The sequence below is a fragment of the Gallinula chloropus genome, assembly GCF_964237585.1.
Source record: "Gallinula chloropus genome assembly, chromosome: 17".
In the NCBI taxonomy this organism is placed as follows: Eukaryota; Metazoa; Chordata; class Aves; order Gruiformes; family Rallidae; genus Gallinula; species Gallinula chloropus.
In genome coordinates, this window is record NC_140102.1 from 11,676,410 (window position 1) to 11,695,135 (window position 18,726).

General features: G+C 48.1%; 3 protein-coding genes across 3 annotated transcripts; 1 reads left to right on the forward strand and 2 right to left on the reverse strand.

Annotated features, from left to right (window-relative positions):
* Positions 1 to 1,924: 1,924 nt before the first annotated feature.
* Positions 1,925 to 4,773, reverse strand: LOC311198368 (dynein light chain 1, cytoplasmic-like). The gene is made up of 3 exons (XM_084272298.1): positions 4,636 to 4,773; positions 3,909 to 4,046; positions 1,925 to 2,541 (listed from the first exon to the last, which is right to left on the reverse strand). The coding sequence occupies exons 1-3, from the start codon at positions 4,636 to 4,638 to the stop codon at positions 2,404 to 2,406; spliced, it is 279 nt and encodes a 92-aa protein (XP_084128424.1). The 5' UTR covers positions 4,639 to 4,773; the 3' UTR covers positions 1,925 to 2,403.
* A 1,322-nt stretch (positions 4,774 to 6,095) lies between these two features.
* Positions 6,096 to 12,857, forward strand: COQ5 (coenzyme Q5, methyltransferase). The gene is made up of 7 exons (XM_084271954.1): positions 6,096 to 6,282; positions 6,663 to 6,812; positions 7,113 to 7,337; positions 10,022 to 10,128; positions 11,753 to 11,841; positions 12,058 to 12,169; positions 12,291 to 12,857. Exons 1-7 carry the CDS (start codon positions 6,129 to 6,131, stop codon positions 12,390 to 12,392), a joined length of 939 nt encoding a protein of 312 aa, XP_084128080.1. The 5' UTR covers positions 6,096 to 6,128; the 3' UTR covers positions 12,393 to 12,857.
* Positions 12,858 to 13,455: 598 nt separating this feature from the next.
* On the reverse strand, positions 13,456 to 15,788 carry LOC311198370 (dynein light chain 1, cytoplasmic). Its single transcript, XM_084272300.1, has 3 exons — positions 15,734 to 15,788; positions 14,986 to 15,123; positions 13,456 to 13,856 (listed from the first exon to the last, which is right to left on the reverse strand). Exons 2-3 carry the CDS (start codon positions 15,115 to 15,117, stop codon positions 13,719 to 13,721), a joined length of 270 nt encoding a protein of 89 aa, XP_084128426.1. The 5' UTR covers positions 15,118 to 15,123; positions 15,734 to 15,788; the 3' UTR covers positions 13,456 to 13,718.
* Positions 15,789 to 18,726: the final 2,938 nt, after the last annotated feature.

Genomic DNA, 18,726 nt, shown 5'->3' on the forward strand with positions numbered 1-18,726 from the left:
GAGCCCCGCCCGTCGGCCCGCCCCCTCGCTCCCGGCTCCGGCCCGGGGCCGCTCTTAGCAGGGAGGAACCGTCCGTGCCCGGGCTTGAGCGCGGGCACACAGCGGCCCGGGAAGGTGGAAGGAATCAAGTGTTCCCACCGCATTGTAGCAGGCAACCAAATAACTCTAAAATACGCCTGGTTTAAGTGATCATTTTAAACTTCTCCTTCAAAGCAAAAGCAGGGGAAATAAACCACACAGACAAGGCAAAAGAGATTCGAAATGCATTTTAATTAATCCTTAAAATAACATTCAAAGATCTTTAATGTGTTGATCTCATCCAGGGGGTGAGAGCTTCAAGTTCACTGGGAGAGCAGAGGCTGGGTTTCTTACAAGAAACATAGAGGTGGAGTGCAGAAGGGCTGAGCTAGCACATAGTATTTTAGGAGAGCAAAAGGAGTTCTTTTCTCTCCTGTCTGCTCCCTGATTAGGTCTATTATTCTTAGAATTACTGAGCAATTTGTGAGAGTAGTCACAACACTGTTTGGATGGTTTGGATTTGAGAAAAGAAACTTTTTAACAAATCTAGTCATCCACGTTCACTGGGAAATAAGAAATAGCAATAAGTGATACCAGAAAAATAGGGTAGATAGCCATAAAACTTTTAAAGACACAATACTTTTATTAGCAAATGAGCTGGCTACAGAAAGAAAATAAATATAAGGAAGTCTGGATTTGTGTTTATGGTTTTTTTTCCCTAATTACATTAGAAACATCAACAGGAGAACATTATGAGCAAGCACTTATCCTCTTTCTGTGAGCTACATCATGCTCAACTCTGCATCTCTCCAGAGACAGAATGGCACACTCCACAGCGTCTCTTCCAAGATGTCCATATCCTTTATCACAGCCAGATGATCACCCACGGTTACCTGTAATAAACAACACAAAGAACTCAAAGCTGGTGCCGGCCAGGACCCCCAGCCAACCAGTCACAGGAGTATCACCGTTCCCCACAGGGTTTCAGGGCCCATGTGCTGCCCATAGCCGTGGCCGGGCAGAGGCCTTGCCGGGACTTTCCCAGGCACAGGCACAGCCGGCGCTCAGAGCCGGAGGAACGGCGCCTCCCAAGCCCGGGCACAGCACCCATCTGCTCTGCGGCCGCTCCAGCGCGGGAGCGGGGTCAAACCCCACCGGGCACCGCCGCCCTCCCAGCCCCTCCCCAGCGCAGCCCGACGGCGGCGGGAGAGGGCGCAGCCCCTCCAGCGCCCGGACCCGACGGCCATGGCGAAGCAAGGCAGGAGCCCGCTGCCAGGCCCCAGTCTCCCGCTGCCCCTGACCGGGCCAGCCCAAGGCCGCAGGACGCGCCCCGCGCCCCTCACCGCGCTCAGCCGTTTAATCGGCCCCGGGGGCGAGCGCCTGCCCGCTCCTCCCCTCTTACCGCCTTCGGGATCGCGTTCCCTCTGGGCGGGGCCGCCCGAAGCGGGTCGCGGCTGCCGCCCTTCGCCGCCAGGCGCCCCGGAGCCGGTTCTGCCTGTGGCGGGGGTAACACGGATCCGCGCTGCCGCACCAACGACGGCGCTGGCAGCCGCCGCTGCCCAATACCAGGACCCGGATGGAGCCGTTCCTGGGCGGACCCGCGGGCACGACGGGACTCGTAGGTCTCTGCCGCCGCGGAGCAGGCCGGGAGCTGTAGGCCCCGGCCCGCCAAGACCACCCCGAGCCCCGCCCGCCGCCCCACCCGCCTCCACCTCCTTCTCGCTCCCTCCTCCGGCCGGATACCTCGATGGGTTCGGGCCTGCCCCGCTGATCTCCCTCCGTCCCGAAGGGCAACAGAGGGAGCCACACACAGGCCTACAGGACCAGTGGCGGGGCCCGGGGCCGAGATACCCGCCCCACCCACCCCGGGCGGCACAGAGCAGCCACAAATAACGACCTGGGGGCGAGCTGAGGCAGAGCCTGGCCTTTATTTTCCAAAGCCCTTCTCCAAGAGCATCAGCATCAAAAAAAAAAAAAGAGACAGCTGGCACTTTGGGGCAGTACATCCAGCAAAGTGAGGGCAGGGAAATTATGCAAATCCAAATCAGAACAACAAGAGGGTTTGGACAGAAAGAACTAAACACAGTCAGTACTTACTTAGCACAAGCAGTAACTGGGCAATACTGTAGATGGCTATAAAACTCTGAGGTGAAACTGCTCTACTAGCAAAGAACCAGCCTTCTGGAAAAAAATAAATACAAGGAAGACTTTTTTTGGTATTTTTCCTTTTTATATCCACAATGTAACATCATCTGCTATAACATAATCCCTGCCATTGGCCTCGAAGATCAAGGTCTGCGTCCTCAGGAAGGCTGCAGTAACTAGTCAGAGGAGTCAGCACACAGTCCTGTAGCCGGGTGCAAGTCTCAGTAACAGTCCGTGGGTCTAGCCAGACTTGAAGAGAAGAATAGCGACTTGGCCGAGGTAGAAGTAGATGAAGTGCTTGGTCTCATGAGTCACGTAGCTGCCGAAGTTCCTTCCCACGATGCAGTGCCAAGTGGGGTTGTATTTCTTGTCAAACTCCTGAAAAAAAAGATCAGTAGAAATCAAGAACTATTCTAAACAGGCATTCACTTTCAGAGCAAAGCAAGTAGAGGAAGAGCAGATGTGCTCTAAGTGCCAGGATCATCTTATCTACATTTTTATTGTTCACCTGCTGGTGAGACAAAAATAATCCACAAAAAAAGCCCCAGTTTCCCATCTCATCAGCAAGAAGTAAAATACTACTTTCCCTGAACCAAGGTAATATTTTCCCACCCATAATTCATCCTACAATCTGAAACTATACCTCTCCAGTAAAAACTTGGTTTTATACCCACATTGGTATTATAAAACTATTGGTTTTATAACCCACAAAGTTTTGTACATACTTTATATTTCATTGTCCATTTGCAAGGGACTCACAGGTACTTCTCTGCTACCCACTCTGTAACACCAGTACTATCAACAAGTCCGAGAATTTCCATTTTACAGATTTGAAACAAATCTGCTACAAATTCCCAGCAGCTGCTACAAAGAATAGCTGAAAAGTATTAGCTTAAACTCTCTCTTCACTGTCAATAGATACTTCCTGCACCTGGAAAAACGAATGCCTTTCTGTACAGTCAGCATAACAAACCAACATCTCTCTCATGGAAGCAATCATCCTGCATAGTGCCTTTTTAAGCACTTCCACTCAAATATGTGTGACTTCCACAGAGAAATCAAAGAGCGTCAAATCTCCTGAGTTGATGAAGCAGGAAATACAATCAAAACTAGATCATTCCCATGTTCAGTATTGTTAAGCCGACAAAGGACACCACAGACCTTGCAAACAACAGACAATCAGTGCCAGCAGCATTTTTGGTGGGTTGGTTTGGGTGGGGCTTTTTGTTTATGTCACTATGTGAGCAGAGATGTGATTACAGTAGATTTGCACAGAACTACTTTTCCCTGAAATTTTTTGACTCAGCAGGAAAGAACTGTGAACAGATCTTTACGATTAGCTTCAATAAAACTGAAACCAAGGACTATGTAAATCAAGCTTTCTCTCAGGGGAAAACTGCAAGAGCTCAATAGAGCCCCTGTGTTTTGTACCAGCTCATCAGTCACAGGGACAGCAAGCTGCTACTCTGCTCACCTGGACAACAGGACAGGGACACAAAAGGCTGAAGTAGAAGATACTGCAAGAAAAAAAAACCCCTAAAAAACAACACACAGAAGGACCTGGGAAAGTCTACATAAAGGGTGGGGAAAGGAACATAAGGACACCAGCCTACAGAAAAGTCCAACTTGATTATCTAGTGTCTCTGGAACTTGTTTCTCTAGAGCTACTTGCCCAGCAGCATTCTCCCTGATTGATTTTTCATGTGCATAGGGATTTCAGGAGCACGTTACAAGTAAGCACTTACCTTCTTTATGTGAGCAGCAATGTCCTTCTCGATGTTGTACTTCTCTAAGGCCTGAGTTGCACACTCCACAGCATCTTGCTGCATCTCCTCTGACATGTCCGCATTCTTGATCACTGCCTTTCGATCACTCATGGTTGTCTGGATTGAGCAAGGAAGAGGGAAAACTCAAAGCTGCAGGAGCGGCTGCCGGCCAGGACCCCCAGCCACCCAGTCACAGGGGTATCGCAGTTCCCGGCGGGGTTTTGGGGCCCACGCGCTGCCCACAGCCGCGACCGGGCAGAGGCCTTGCCGGGACTGTCCCAGGCACAGGCACAGCCGGCGCTCAGAGCCGGAGGAACGGCGCCTTCCAAGCCCGGGCACAGCACCCATCTGCTCTGCGGCCGCGCCCCGCCGGGCACCGCCGCCCTCCCAGCCCCTCTCCAGCCCGGCACGGCCCGACGGCGGCAGGAGAGGGCGCAGCCCCTCCAGCCTTTGGCTGCCGAGGAGAGACGAACGAAGCCCGACACTCCCCGCAAAGGACTCGGAGCCCAGCGCGGCTCTAGAGGAGTCTCCCGCTTACAGCTCCCAAGGGCGCGGGAGCTGAGGCAGGGTCCCGGCATGGAGGAGCTGCCGGGATACCCGGGCACCACCTGCACTGCCTCAGCCTTCCGGGTACCTGGGTGGTACCAGGCCCCTCTCGGGAGCTGCCCCACCCCGCCGCTCGAAGCCCTCCCGCCGCTCCCCTCACCATTCAGCGGGTGCTGCGGGACCAGCCCTGCGCGGAACGAAACGGGCGGGACACGGAACGAGGCAGACACGCAGCTCGCTCTGCTGCCGCGTCGGTTTAACCGACCCGCGCACGCCGCCGTCGCCTCCAAGCGCCTCCAGCCCCACCCACTCCGTACTATCCGCTAGCCATTGGTCTCCGCCACCACCCCCCCGAGCGCTCATTGGCCAGAATCTGTCGCTCTCATAGCATTTTACTGCAGCAGTTTCTTTCAGCCCGGCATGCTTTGCGCCTACACCGGTTTCCATAGCAACGGAAGGTACTGCAGATGGAGCCCGAAAACGGGGCTCGGCGGGAGTGGCTCCGGATCCCCCAGAGCCTCCACCGAGGAGAGGCCGGGCTGTGGCGAGTCCGCAGCACCCTGCTTGCGGGTGTCCCTGGGCTGGTTGCTCTCAGGTAGCGCGCAGCCCCTGCAAGGCCTTACCCTTTCTTTCCTCATGGCTGAGCTGCCTGAATGTGGCTGACTGTTGGCATCTGTACAGCAGCCTGTGACTGCAGCGTGAGAGAGGCCCTTGGGGTCCTCGGGGCAGAGGTTGTTTCTTCTTTTAGCTGAGGCAGACAAAACAACCCCAACCACCAACCCCCCACCCCAGCCCAAAACCCATGTGATGCTTTGCAAGGCATCCAGCCCCAAATAACATAATGGAAAACTTTTAAGTTTTGCTTAATTCTGTGGAAAATTATGGGAAAATCGTGGTAGGGTCGGGTTAAGGTGCCAATAAGGTTCAACATGGAAGATCTTGACCAGGGAGACCAACTCATGCTCAGGGAATGCAGTCTCTAGACTGATTTCTTAACAGTGTGATGTCATTTCATGACAAAGGGTTAAATAACTTCCTTGTATCTACAAAGCCGACAGAACTTCTGAATGACTCAAATAATGTGATCAGCAGGGCAACTGTTGCAGAAAAAAAAAAAAAAAAAAAAAAAAACCACCAAAAAACCCCTCAGAAAAGGTCCCTAATTGGTGCTGCTGTCCCTGACAGGACTGGGGAGAACCGTTCACTGCTCCCCCCAGTTCAGTCCCACGAACCAGCCCTCCCTGCTGCTCCCCGGGACGTTTTACTTTAGCTGGGAAACAGCGAAATTAAAAATCTGACGTCAGAGGAGATGATTTCCCAAGCTACAGAAGTATGCTGCGCCAGGCGTGTTGGGTTTCGGTCGGGTTTTTTTCCTTCTCCCTGTCACATACCCCGCCGGGACGGACTCAGCCCTGCACATAAGCGGCCCCCAACACCGGTGGGTTTGGCGGCTGTTCTACTCCACAACTTGGGGCCAGGGCCAAGTAGGGAGCCCAGCCACAGCCCGCCCCGCCCCGGCTGGGCCGTCCCGTCTCGGTGGGCCGCCTCCTTCCATTCCCTTCCTCCTTCCCTCCCCCGCGGGGCAGGTGGCGGAGCGGTGGGGCTCGGCGCGGCGCGGTGCGGCGGGCGGTGCAGAGGTCGTGCCCTTGCAAGATGGCGGCGGCGGGGCTCCGCCCGTGCCGGGTGCTGCTCGCCGGGCGCGGCGGGGCTCTGCGGGCGCTCTGCGGCTCCGTGCGGGGCCTCGCCGCGGCGCCGGAGACGCACTTCGGTTTCCAGACCGTGACGGAGGCGGAAAGGAGGGAGAAAAGTGAGGGCGGCGGCGGCGGGGTCCGCTGGGGAGCCGTGCGGCTGGGACCTAACGGGGCTCCCGGGCTTTTGGCGCCCGTCGGCTGTGGCGGCTGAGGGGGGGTGGAGACGTACTTGGAGCCGGGCTTGAGGCGTTACCGGGAGGCTCAGCGAACAGTGTCAGTGTTGAGCCGCTTACAGTGAGAGGCTGTGATTCTCCAGAGGCGTTTGTCAGGCAACAGGCTCGGTGCGATTCCATCGCAGTTTTTGTAAGGAGTTTTCGGGTGGTACTTTTCCAGCTCCGCACGGTGGAACCACAGCATCACGAGGAACTGAAGGCCACGTCTTCTACAGCAGCTTTTCAAGTAAATCGTGTCTCATTCCCGTGTCCTTTCTTTGCAGTTTACAAGGTCTTTGAAAGCGTGGCCGAGAAATATGATGTAATGAACGATTCAATGACTCTAGGGATCCATCGAGTGTGGAAGGACATCCTCGTGCATAAAATGAACCCTTCCCCAGGAACACTTCTTCTTGATGTTGCTGGAGGAACAGGTAAATAATTGTGAGTTCCACATGAACACGTCATGCTAGTTTTGAACTGTTTGTGTCTGCTCAGAATTAAGTTGTCTAGCCTTTTATCTATCTATCTATAAGCTGCCTGGCCTTTGTGTATATATATATATACACACACATGCACACACTCTCTCTGTTTATACTATGTGTGTGTTGGTTTTTTAAATTTATTTACATATATAAAATCAAATTGACACAGTTTGATGTTCAAAGCCTTATGTTCCAATTTCCTGTGGCCAGAAAGCATCCCAAAACGTGCATCTTTCTTTTAAAACGCAGGTGACATCGCCTTTCGGTTTATTAACTATGTTCGCTCTGTACGGCAACGCCAGCTCCAGCAGAAGCTGAAGCACCATCAAAACTTATCATGGCAGGAAATTTCTGAGAGTTACCAGGAAGACAAATCTAAGTCACCAGGGGATTCCCAAGTGGTGGTCTGTGACATTAACAAAGAAATGTTAAAAGTTGGGAAGCAGAAAGCACAGAATCTTGGCTACACCGAAGGTGAGTCATGCACTGTACCGTTTCAGTAGCATGCCTGGTAGCAAGAGTTTGATGCATGATGGAATTACTGCTTCAGGATTACAATATACATTTTATAGACATGGTGTATACTATCGTTGTGCATGAGTATTTGGCAACATTGAGTTACTTTTTCAGTGAGCATGTAAGTAGTACGTTGTTTAGTTGTACAGCGATGTCCTGAATAATACATGAACTTTCAGAAACACATATATGGAAGTGTCCATGAGGTCTGATACCCAGCTATCCTTCAGAATTAGTTAAGTAACCTAAACCTCCTACTTGTATCTCTGCAAACGAATCTGATTTACTAAGGTAGATAATGCAAAATGGCTCAGCCCTAGAATGATTACATTGAAGGTCTCATAATGGGAATTTGAAGAAAAAAGGCAGCAAATAAAAAATGCAAGAACTAAAGTGTATTGTGAACCTATGAAACTTTCCAAGTTAGAGCATATGCTAACAATACTCAGAGAAACTGAATTATATTAAATGTTAGTTTGCAGGTCAATGGATTAATTCACTGATATCTAGAATTTGTTGGGGACCACGCCAATCCTGAGTGAAAAGCCTGATTTTAAGAAGTAAGACATAGAGAAAGAAGTTCTGCTTGTGGCTCAGCGTTTGTATGATAGTTGGTTATCCTCTCCTTATTTATGGATATTTGGCCAATATTTTAGCAAATGGAGGTTCCCAAACTTTTTGTGCCTGGGTACCACCATCAGGTATGCCTTGGGCAGCATCTGTGTATGTGCTATGAGATCTCATGTGTCCTTGCACTGTGGCCTGCTCCCACATCAGCACTTCAGCCTACAAATGGTGTAGGCTGAAGGACATCCAGAATGGCTCAGTACCACAAAAGGGCCAAAACATAAGCTGCTGGCATAGGTTCTCTCAGCTGCTCTTGCTCTCTGCTGGTGGTGGCTTACCCCAGGCTGTTGCCTGCCTGCCAATTTCTTCTCTTAAAAAACCCCACTAATTGTAAAGACATTGTTTTTTCCAATTCTGGTAAACTGCTTGCATCATGCTTATCTGAACAGCTTGCAAGCCTGTCCAGAGCTCTATGCATAGTAGTTCGGCAACACCTGAACTGTGCCGACGTTGCAAGTATAAAAGCTTTATGACTGTAGCTTGGGACCTGAAATAAAGCTTGATACTGCCTCCCATCTACTGTAAATAAAGCATTTTGTTTAATTGGCTGCACTTTTCAAGTATTTTTGTGACTTAACAAATTCTCAAAATTAATATTTTTGTGTGTTAATTCTTTCCTCTGTACATCACAGCTATAGAAGCCCAACTGTTGTCTTGGTGCCTGACTTGTCTTATGCCCCACTGTACCACAACTCTGATTCTTTACTCTTTCACTCCCTTGTTCAGTGCACATCCATTTAGTATGCTCTACCTTCTGGTTTTCATGCAATTCCTCCCTGTTGTAGTAATTTCATTTCTGAGTTTGCTTATCTGCTCATTGCCTGAGGTCTAAAGATATTTTTTTCCTTAACATTGTAAAGGGCAGGGTTGTCTTTTATTGGTGAATGTACACGGGACAACAACAGTGGGGGCTGGGCATGCTGAAAAGAAACATGTGCTGCACAACTGTCCATTGTGCATTTTGACCTGCAGGAATGGTAGGCTGCCCCAGTTCCTCTTGTACACCAAGAGCCCCCTTTATGTATCACTTACAAACTCCTGGGCTGTGATTATACCACAGGCATTCTGAGGGACAGTTTTGCTGTTGCTCAAAACCTTTTTCTGATGCTCACTTCTTAGGTGTCATTTCAAACTGTCTACACACTGATAAATGCTTCTTTAATAAAGTGTGCTGCTTTGCATACGATGCTTTCTGCAATTATAAATACAAATATTTTGTTAAAATGAAATTTTAATGTCTCCTGGCAACAACTGTTGCTTGCTGCTGTGTTTTGCTTTCCTCTATGGCACTTTCTAGCATACTGCTCTCTGAAACTTCTCATCTCTCTTGCAGAGGATTCCTGGGGGGTTTTGTTGTTAGCTTTTTTGTTTTGCATTTGAGTCACCAAAAACAGTGACTTTAAGAACTATTAATTCTAAATTGAGCAGTCTTCATTTTGGTGCAAATAACTTGGAGGTCCATGCTCCACAGATAGACATGGCCTTGATCCAGTGGGGTTTGGGAAGCAGCACAGCAGCAGCAGGTCACATGCTGGTAGTGCTGATGGAGGGAGCGTGGCTTTTCTGTTCCTCAGTCTATAGAGGTTGTCTAGAAAAGTGCATTAAGTGACTTGGCTGTAGTTGCATGGCAAGACATTAATCATTGTTCATAGTTACTCTGTGAGAAGAAATTCTCCTTTTGCAACTTTGCTACAGCAGAATGTCAGCCAGTTTCTGTAAAGCCAGCTGCTTTCCACTAGGACGCAACATTTAGGTGAAACCTTGGCAGACAAAGGCACTGTGAGGTGCAGAGTTCACTATTTTCTTTGAAAGACAGCTGTATAGTACAGGCCCTGGAAGCTTTGTCATTATAGACCAAGGTGTCTTTTCACCAATAAAAATGCAAAATTGAAGTATTAGTTTAAACATCAGTTTATTAATAATAATTTCCTTCAGGAGGGGATAAGTTTGAGTGTTTTTGGAGCAGCCTGAGTTGTTAAGGTCTTTCAATATAGTGCCCTTGGCTTTTACTGCAGGTTTGTCCTGGGTGCTTGGGAATGCTGAAGAGTTGCCCTTTGATGATGATAAGTTTGATGTTTACACAATTGCCTTTGGAATCCGAAATGTAACTCGTATTGATTTGGTAAGTTGCTATAGTGTATCCTGACATGGGGTCCTTGAGATTCATCAGAGTTTTCTTTATCCTAATATAGGAAGCAAAGGAAGAACTCCTTTGGATAAAGGAGCATCATTGTCTACTCCTGAAACATTTGAAATAAGTAGCATGTAGCGTGCAACTTGTTTGAATGAAGAATGCAATTAAATGCCTCACCTTTGTCATAAAAAGTTAGGTTTGTGCTAGTTGCACCCAATCCTTCCAGCTTGACAAGCCACACAATCTCTACCTGAGGCAAAAAGGCTGCATCTCTCCATGCACAGCACAGTCAGTCTGCATGTCTTGAGTCTTCCTGACACACCTGATGTGTATCCCACCCACAGGGGGTCCAGCATTTCCTGCCCTGTTTTATTTACCTGTCTGAGCCAGCAGAGCTCTCAGAGCACAGGGTGGGAAACAGCTGGCTACTGCCACCACTGCTATTGAACTAACCCATTCAGCCCACTGCTGCTGAGTGTCTTTATGCTGGCTAGTAGTAGGGCTTCCTATGAAGAACGAGTATGATCTTAATTAGGGTAAGTAGCACGCATTGTTCTAAACAGTATCTGCCCCTTGAGAATGCTTACCTGTCTTGTGTGTGAATATAGGTTAGACTAGCTCTCTAGCTAGACTAGTTGTCTGTTTTGGAGGAGTGTGTTAAACCCTGGCAGTAGTCCTTCTGTGGCATTTGGATCTAAACCCCCTAGAACTGTATGCCCTTTAATTTCTCCTAATGTAGATGGCCTTTCAGGATGCTTCACCTGCACCCTTCCAAAGCACAGGCTTGATTTATACCCCTTTGTGAATACAGCAGTCTGGTAGCATAGCTCCTTGGAGACCTGATAGAAAACACTTCCAAGCCTCCACTTGTTTTGCAAAGCTCCTGTCATGTATGTGTTCTGCTTATATTTTATGCCTTAGGAACATGGCAGTTGAAGTCAAACAGATGTACGATCTGCAGATGTTCTTGAATACACGTCTGCTGTGCTCTTGTATGAAAAAGCATACAGTTGTAAACATAATTTCTCTTGGTTCATCTTAGTGTTTGATTTTGCATATACAATGGAATTTTCAAAGTAGCCAAAGATCCTCTTCTCTCTCCTTCCTCCCTGTTCTCACACTGCTCATTCGAAACTCAGTATCATTTCTCCTTTGATCCTGTGGGTGTGCCTCACAGTTGAGTAAAATCTTTTCTTTTGATTAAAAAAAAAACAATCTATCATGAGTTCTTTTCATTTTCAGCTTCTGGCAGCTGAGTCACCTTCTCCTTTTTAGGTTTGGTCTGTAATTACAAAAGCTCTGCTGGCAAACATTCATCATCTAAGAATAGGGAAAGAGAAGAAAATTGCAAACCTGGCATCACAATTTTCACACAAAGCCTGGTCTAAATCTATTTATGTAACAGCAGGAGTGTTTGTGGTTTGGTTTTGTTACTTGTTTGGAGCTTTTTTTGTACTTGTCTTGGTCTGCTTCTCCACAAGTAAATATTGGATATTGCCAATCAGGATTCTCTTTACTCCCCTCAGGTCATCCCTGAGTTGCCATCACGTGGCATGATAATAGACAAGTGCTGTTCTACAGAAACAAACTTAGCACATCTGCTTTGTCTCAGGCACTTCAGGAGGCTTATCGTGTGCTGAAACCAGGAGGAAGATTTCTCTGCATGGAATTTAGTCACGTCAGCAACCCTCTTCTTTCCAGGTAGGGACGTGGTGACGCCTTATGCCATATCACAAGGCTGTCTTGCTTGTACTCAGCCAGTATAAGAGATGGAGACACTTTGAAACCAGCTCATTGTGCACTCTAAAAATCAGAGGCAGGGTCCATAGCGAGTGTGGTACAGAAATCAACTTGTGTTGGATAGGGTTGGTTTTAAACTTGTTTGTATTAATCTGTGTCTGGTGTCTGTCTGCACAGGCTCTACGATCTGTACAGCTTCCAGGTTATCCCTGTTCTAGGTGAGGTTATCGCTGGTGACTGGAAGTCTTACCAGTATCTTGTGGAGAGCATCCGACGTTTCCCCCCTCAGGTAAGACAGTATTTTTCTGGATTCACTAATACACCAAACGTTGTCCCAGCATCATCTTGCAGGCAGCTAGCTGGTTTATAGGCCTTCAGGTTGTTATAATGATGGAACTATTATTTTTCAGGAGGAATTGAAGGCAATGATAGAAGACGCAGGGTTTTTTAAAGTGGACTATCAGAATTTAAATTGGGGCATTGTTGCCATTCACTCAGGTTTCAAACTGTGAGTCTACTATGTAGCAAAAACCACCAAGTGTAAGGGCTGTGGAATTTTGGCAGTATCAAGATTGAAGAGGAGTTTGAAGAACTCATGCAGCAGACACTTGCTCAGCAGTCAGACCCAGAAGACCATGAGCTGCTTTTTTCTCCTCCCAAGAAACCTGTGGATGAAGTGACCCCTGTGCTTTTTTTTACACTTGTGTTTCTCCTCAAATGCAATGTAAAGGACATAGCCAAACCAGAACAATGCTTACAAAGGAAGCAACTTTGGTTACCAAGTGCTGTGGACGTAGGAATAGACTGACTGGGATTTGAATAAGATGCCTTTTTTTTTTCTAAAACAAAGTTTCAAGGAGAACATTGTACCAGTGATAAGTAACTTGGATTTATTAGCTTTTTATTAAGCTCTCATTATCTTTTTCATGTGGAATTTAAGGGGTTCTCCCCCACAATTCCTTTACTGTGAAATAAAACAGAGCTGTATCAACTTTCTTCAATCAAGTCAGTATTTTAACCTTTCTGAGAAAGGAATGATGTTTTCACTCCTATGTGAAGTTTTTTTCAGTGCTAGATGCATAACAGCTGCATAAAAATACTATGTATTTTCTTCTGCTCTTTAAATTACACTGTTGAACAGATACTTCTGTAGCAGGATACAAGGCTAGAGTAAAAAAAACTTGAGGGTTTAAATTTACATTCTAAAGCGACAGCTGTGTAATGAAGTAGTATGAAGATTCGCCTCTTCTGAAAATTGGGAGATGAAAGGACCATTGGTTTTAGGTCACCAATTCACTTGAAATCAGAGAAGCAACAGCATCTATCTAAACTCCAGCCCTTACTCTGGAGACTGAACATGGTGAAAAAGTGTTTAAGAGTGGAAAAGTAGTCTCTGCAGATTCTTCTGCAGTTTTCAGGACTGATGACATATATTCAGAGTAGCTTAGGCTTCAGGTGCTGTGGAGTTGGGGAGGGGTGTGTGTGTGTGAAATGGAGGTGGGCTCCCTCATTCACAACCAAATAAAGAGGGCAATGCAAACCCAAACACGACAGAAGGACAGAGAACAGTTTTAAAGGACAAACTTGTTCCAACAGTTTTATTAGCAAAGAAGCTGTCTTTCAAAAGAAAATAAATACAAGGAAGACACTTTTGCCTTTTTTTTATAGCCACAATGAAAATATCAGCTGCTACAGCAAAAAATCCCTGACCATTAACAATACAACAAAAGACCTGAAGATCAAAGTCTGCATCCTCAGGAAGGCTGAGGGTAGGAGGCTGTTTGGAGTTGGTGTGCAGTCCTGTAGCCGGGTGCAAGTCTCAGTAACAGTCCGTGGGTCTAGCCAGACTTGAAGAGAAGAATAGCGACTTGGCCGAGGTAGAAGTAGATGAAGTGCTTGGTCTCATGAGTCACGTAGCTGCCGAAGTTCCTCCCCACGATGCAGTGCCAAGTGGGGTTGTATTTCTTGTCAAACTCCTGCAGAAGAGAGGAGAGTCAGGAACTCAGAGGTTTTGTGAGAATGATACCAACATTGTCTAACGGGGTGGTTTTGCAGTCATCTGTCACTCGTTAGCAAGTACCACGTTTGGAGGAAGGCAATTAAGGAGCAGCATATGCTCTGAAGTGCAAAGTTCATCTATCACTTTATAACTTATCTGCTGCTTAGTCAGACACACACACAAAAAAAAGTGCTTCCAAGCTGAGCAAGAATAACCTCAGACCATATGGTTGGGGAAGTAACTTTCCCCAAAAGTCACACCATGATCTCAGACTATAAGTTTTAAGGACACCAGGGCTTGTTCTGAGTCTGTACCAGTTAAGCTATTACTGTGACTTCATTAGCTGTTCTCAATGAGGCTGCTGAAAGGACTCTAGATGGAAATTTCTTTGCTGCATGCTTGATACCAGGTCCTGAACCCATTCTTCCTACACACTAGTCAGAAGCCCGCTATGAATTTCAATTAAACTTGTGTGCACAGGTGTACTACAAATAAAACATTGCAGTCATTAGTTCTATACTGCAGCATCACCAGAAGAGACTCTTTGAGAGAGCACGTGAGAGTTTGTGTTCTGCTCAACCAAAGCCTTCGACTACTTAGAGCACAATCAGCCTCCCAGTAGGAGTCAGAGAAAAAAATCTGACAAACTGGAAGCTATGAACCATCTGTTCTATATTCACATGAACAGTTTGTCTTACACATGGTGGTAAAAAAAAAACCCAAACCATGGAAACACTTCTTTATTACAAGGCCTGCAAACCACCACTTCTCAAACAGGCTCCAGAGAACCCCTGTGCTTTGCACTAACTCATCAGTCACAGGGACAGCCAACTGCTACTCTTCTCACCTGGACAACAGGACAGGGACACAAAAGGCTGAAGTAGAAGGTACTGCAAGAAAAAAAAAAGAAGACAGAAGGACCTGGAAAAGTCTACACGAAGGGTGGGGAAAGGAACATAAGGACACCAGCCTACAGAAAAGTCCAACTTGATTATCTAGTGTCTCTGGAACTTGTTTCTCTAGAGCTACTTGCCCAGCAGCATTCTCCCTGATTGATTTTTCATGTGCATAGGGACTTCAGGAGCACGTTACAAGTAAGCATTTACCTTCTTTATGTGAGCAGCAATGTCCTTCTCGATGTTGTACTTCTCTAAGGCCTGAGTTGCACACTCCACAGAGTCTTGCTGCATCTCCTCTGACATGTCCGCATTCTTGATCACTGCCTTTCGATCACTCATGGTTGTCTGGATTGAGCAAGGAAGAGGGAAAACTCAAAGCTGCAGGAGCTGCTGCCTGCCAGGACCCCCAGCCAACCAGTCACAGGGGTATCGCCGTTCCCCGCAGGATTTCAGGGCCCATGCGCTGCCCACAGCCGTGGCCGGGCAGAGGCCTTGCCGGAACTGTCCCAGGCACAGGCACAGCCGGCGCTCAGAGCCGGAGGAACGGCGCCTTCCAAGCCCGGGCACAGCACCCATCTGCTCTGCGGCCGCTCCAGCGCGGGAGCGCGGTCAAACCCCGCCGGGCACCGCCGCCCTCCCAGCCCCTCCCCAGCGCAGCCCGACGGCGGCGGGAGAGGACGCAGCCCCTCCAGCGCCCGGACCCGACGGCTTTTGGCTGCCGAGGAGAGACGAACGAAGCCCGGCACGCCCCCCAAAGGACTCGGAGCCCAGCGCGGCTCCGGAGGAGCCTCCCGCTTGCAGCTCCCAGGGATGCGGGAGAGGGGACGCGGTCGTTGAGTATGTGCCCCGGCAGTGGCGAACCGGCGGGATGCGCCGGCTGCCAAGTACCCGTGCCCGGCCCGGTCCTTTCGGAGCCGCCCCCCGAGCACCCTGCCCCTCTCGCCTCTCCCCTCACCGTTCGGCAGGCGCTGCGGATCCAACCTCTGGCGGAGCGGCACTGCGGAGTGCTTAGTGCATGCTGGGGCCGCCTCCTAGCGCCCCAGCCCCGCCCCCCATCATCGGCTGCCAGCTATTGGTTGCCGCGCCCCTCCCCCGAGCTCTCATTGGCTGCGACCCGTTGCTTTCCCAGGGCTTTACTCGTGCGTTTTCTTTCGGCCCGGCGTGCTTCGCGCCCGCGTCCGTTACCATAGCGACCGCCGGCGGCGTGGGAGCAGCCCCGGGCTTGGCGGGAGCAGCCCCGCAGCCCCGCCGCGGGGTGCCGGCCGGTACCCGAGAGCACGTCCCTATGGGGCGCCTACTCGTGGGGATGCCAGCTTAGATTTCGGCTGTGTACGGAACGGCTCTGTCCCGGCCCCCGTGCCCCCCTGGCATCCCCCAGTGACCCTGGACCAAAGCTCTTGCTCCTTGCCGCACCCTGTCTGCCGGGCATTGTAATGTGTCCTCCGGTTCCTGGAAAACACCCTTCCATTCCCGATATTTGGGCCCCAAAGGCCATTTTATTACCCAGCCCGGATCATAGACACCGAATTTAACCTGGTAATCTCTGCAGCAGGCCCTTGCTTCTGTTTTAACTGGGTCAGTCCTTTTGGTAAGATGGCCCCATGTTGCAGGAAGGAGTTCCATAAATGGCACTTGATCACCTTTCTCATTAATGTGTCTGTTTTCAGTTTGCCCTTGTTTTTCAGACTAAGTGACCTCTGGCAGAAACCTTTTACCCATGCTTACCAAGTAGGATCAACTCCAAACTCGGTTTCTTCAGTTAACTGAATCCATCAGACTTCTTGCATCTCATTTAAGGCATCTTTTGCAGACCTCACCATTCTTGCCTTGTTTTTTTTTTTTTCTCTTTTGTTAATGATGCAATATGTTTTGGGAGATCCTCAGTGCTCTGTTTTGTTAGTTTCACTCTCCCTGGGGCACTTTCTGCTTATACTCTTGTCAGCAGCTAGAAAATTGCTGTTGAGTCTTCCAGAGCTGGTGATCTGTTAATAATAGGACTCTGAACCATATCTACAGCAAACAACATGGGATAACTTAAAATAAAGGTTTTCAAATACTGGTTGGTGGGACTGTCATTTCCTTGTAGAAATGAACTTGAGACCAGTCATCCACCTCACTTGAATTGCAAGTATTTTTATGTTCATACAGTATTTTTACCTGCTCAGCATCACTCGTAGCAAATGTAGCATAACTGCAAACAACCCTTTGCTTTTGCAAGCTCTGAGGCAACCTCAGAAGAATGTACTGTCCCCAAAATATTAAAACTGTATATGTAGTACTTTTGTCACTGTAAATTATGTCAGAAATAACTCCTGATTTTAGCTCCCAGGTTTTAGCATTCCGATTAAGAAGAGATGCAGTTCAGAGCTTGGCTTGTTGTCTTGACATCAGGAGGATGTGTTAGGGACAGCTCCAGAAATTCTGAGATCAAGGGATGAAAGGGACCTTGTGTGCTAGCAACTTGAAGAAGCTTGGAATAGTCTTGGGGCCACATTAAGCAATTAATTTACAAAACTGTGTGTGCTATCTGCAGCACCAGTAATGGTTCTTTGAGCACTAGACAGTTTTGTGCTGACAAAACTGAACCATTTAACAATCTTCCTTGTGCTTACAATGAACTTCAGAAACACCCATGAATCTCTGAGGAGGTGGTTGTGTTTGGTAGCTGCAGGCAAATTTCTGTGCATCTATTAAGAAATGGTTAGCTGAAGGAACAGATGTGATGACGACTGCAGGAAATGTCAGTGTGGGTGAGAGACACGTCATTAACGAGAAGCATTAAAGCCTGGGACACACAGCTTTAAAGAGAAACATTAGAGCCTGACTTGTTAATCTCAAATATTAAAGTGTAGTTACCCTCAGGACATAGCTGCAGGGGAAGGCAGAACAAATACACGTAGATGATAGCTGGAGTAGAGGAGGTGCCAAAGAAAATTGGGTAATGGATAAGGCATCTCATCAGATCTCTCTTGCAGATGGGGGTTAGATTTAAGCACTTCTCAGTTGAGGCTTCCTTTTTTGCTCTGTGTTGAGCACAGTATGACTATATCTAACAGATCTTTCCTGGGGCTGTTAGTTACTATCAAAACATAAAATAATCATTATTAGCAACAATCTGACTTCCATTTTATTTTTCTCCATAAAACTGAACCTCCATCTTGACATTTTCTTTGTAAGCCTGGAATCTGTATCCTAGGGCTTCTAATCCAATTTTATATGTTATGGATCTATATAGTAGTGGAAAAACCTCAGCAGGTGTTGCTCAAGTTATATCTCCATGGTCTCCAGGGAAACTAGATAAATTTACATCATCTTAGAATCTGGCCTCCCTTTGTTGTTGTTGGTTTGTGGCTTGTTGCTTTGGGGTTTTTTTTAAACCAAAGAGCCTATTTTTTCTTGTCGCTGGATCTATTAACCACTGAGAAAAGATGAGTCATTCCACATATGTGCAGTATTTTTGCCTCACTGCAGTCACAATGAATTTACAGATAGCAATTTTATTGCATGAGTCCTTAGCTGTATTTATTCACTTGCCAGGGTTTATAAATTGCATTGTGGCAGAATACCATAAAGATCTGACCCAGATCCAGACCCACTTGAGGTCCTGTGGGGAAAGCAGGTGAACTGGCAGCATGAAGAGCATCTTGTCCCACCCTCAGGGTGCAGCCAGGGCCCAGCGTGGCTTCACATCATCCCGTGGGGCACAGCACCCACTACATTAGACATGCTGAGGGCAGGCTGAGGCACTAACATGTTCTGCCCTGTAGGCAGCTCATCTGGTGTTTGCTGGGGTTTCTGTTTTGGTGGTGGCAGGTGTCTGAGTCAGGGCTGTAATTCTTTTATTAGTGGTGAAGCTGCAACAAACCCCTTCATTAAGGAAATGTGTATTTTCCACTTGTAGTGCAGTTTGGGCTGCAGGGAACAAGCATCAGGCAATCTGTTCTCTCC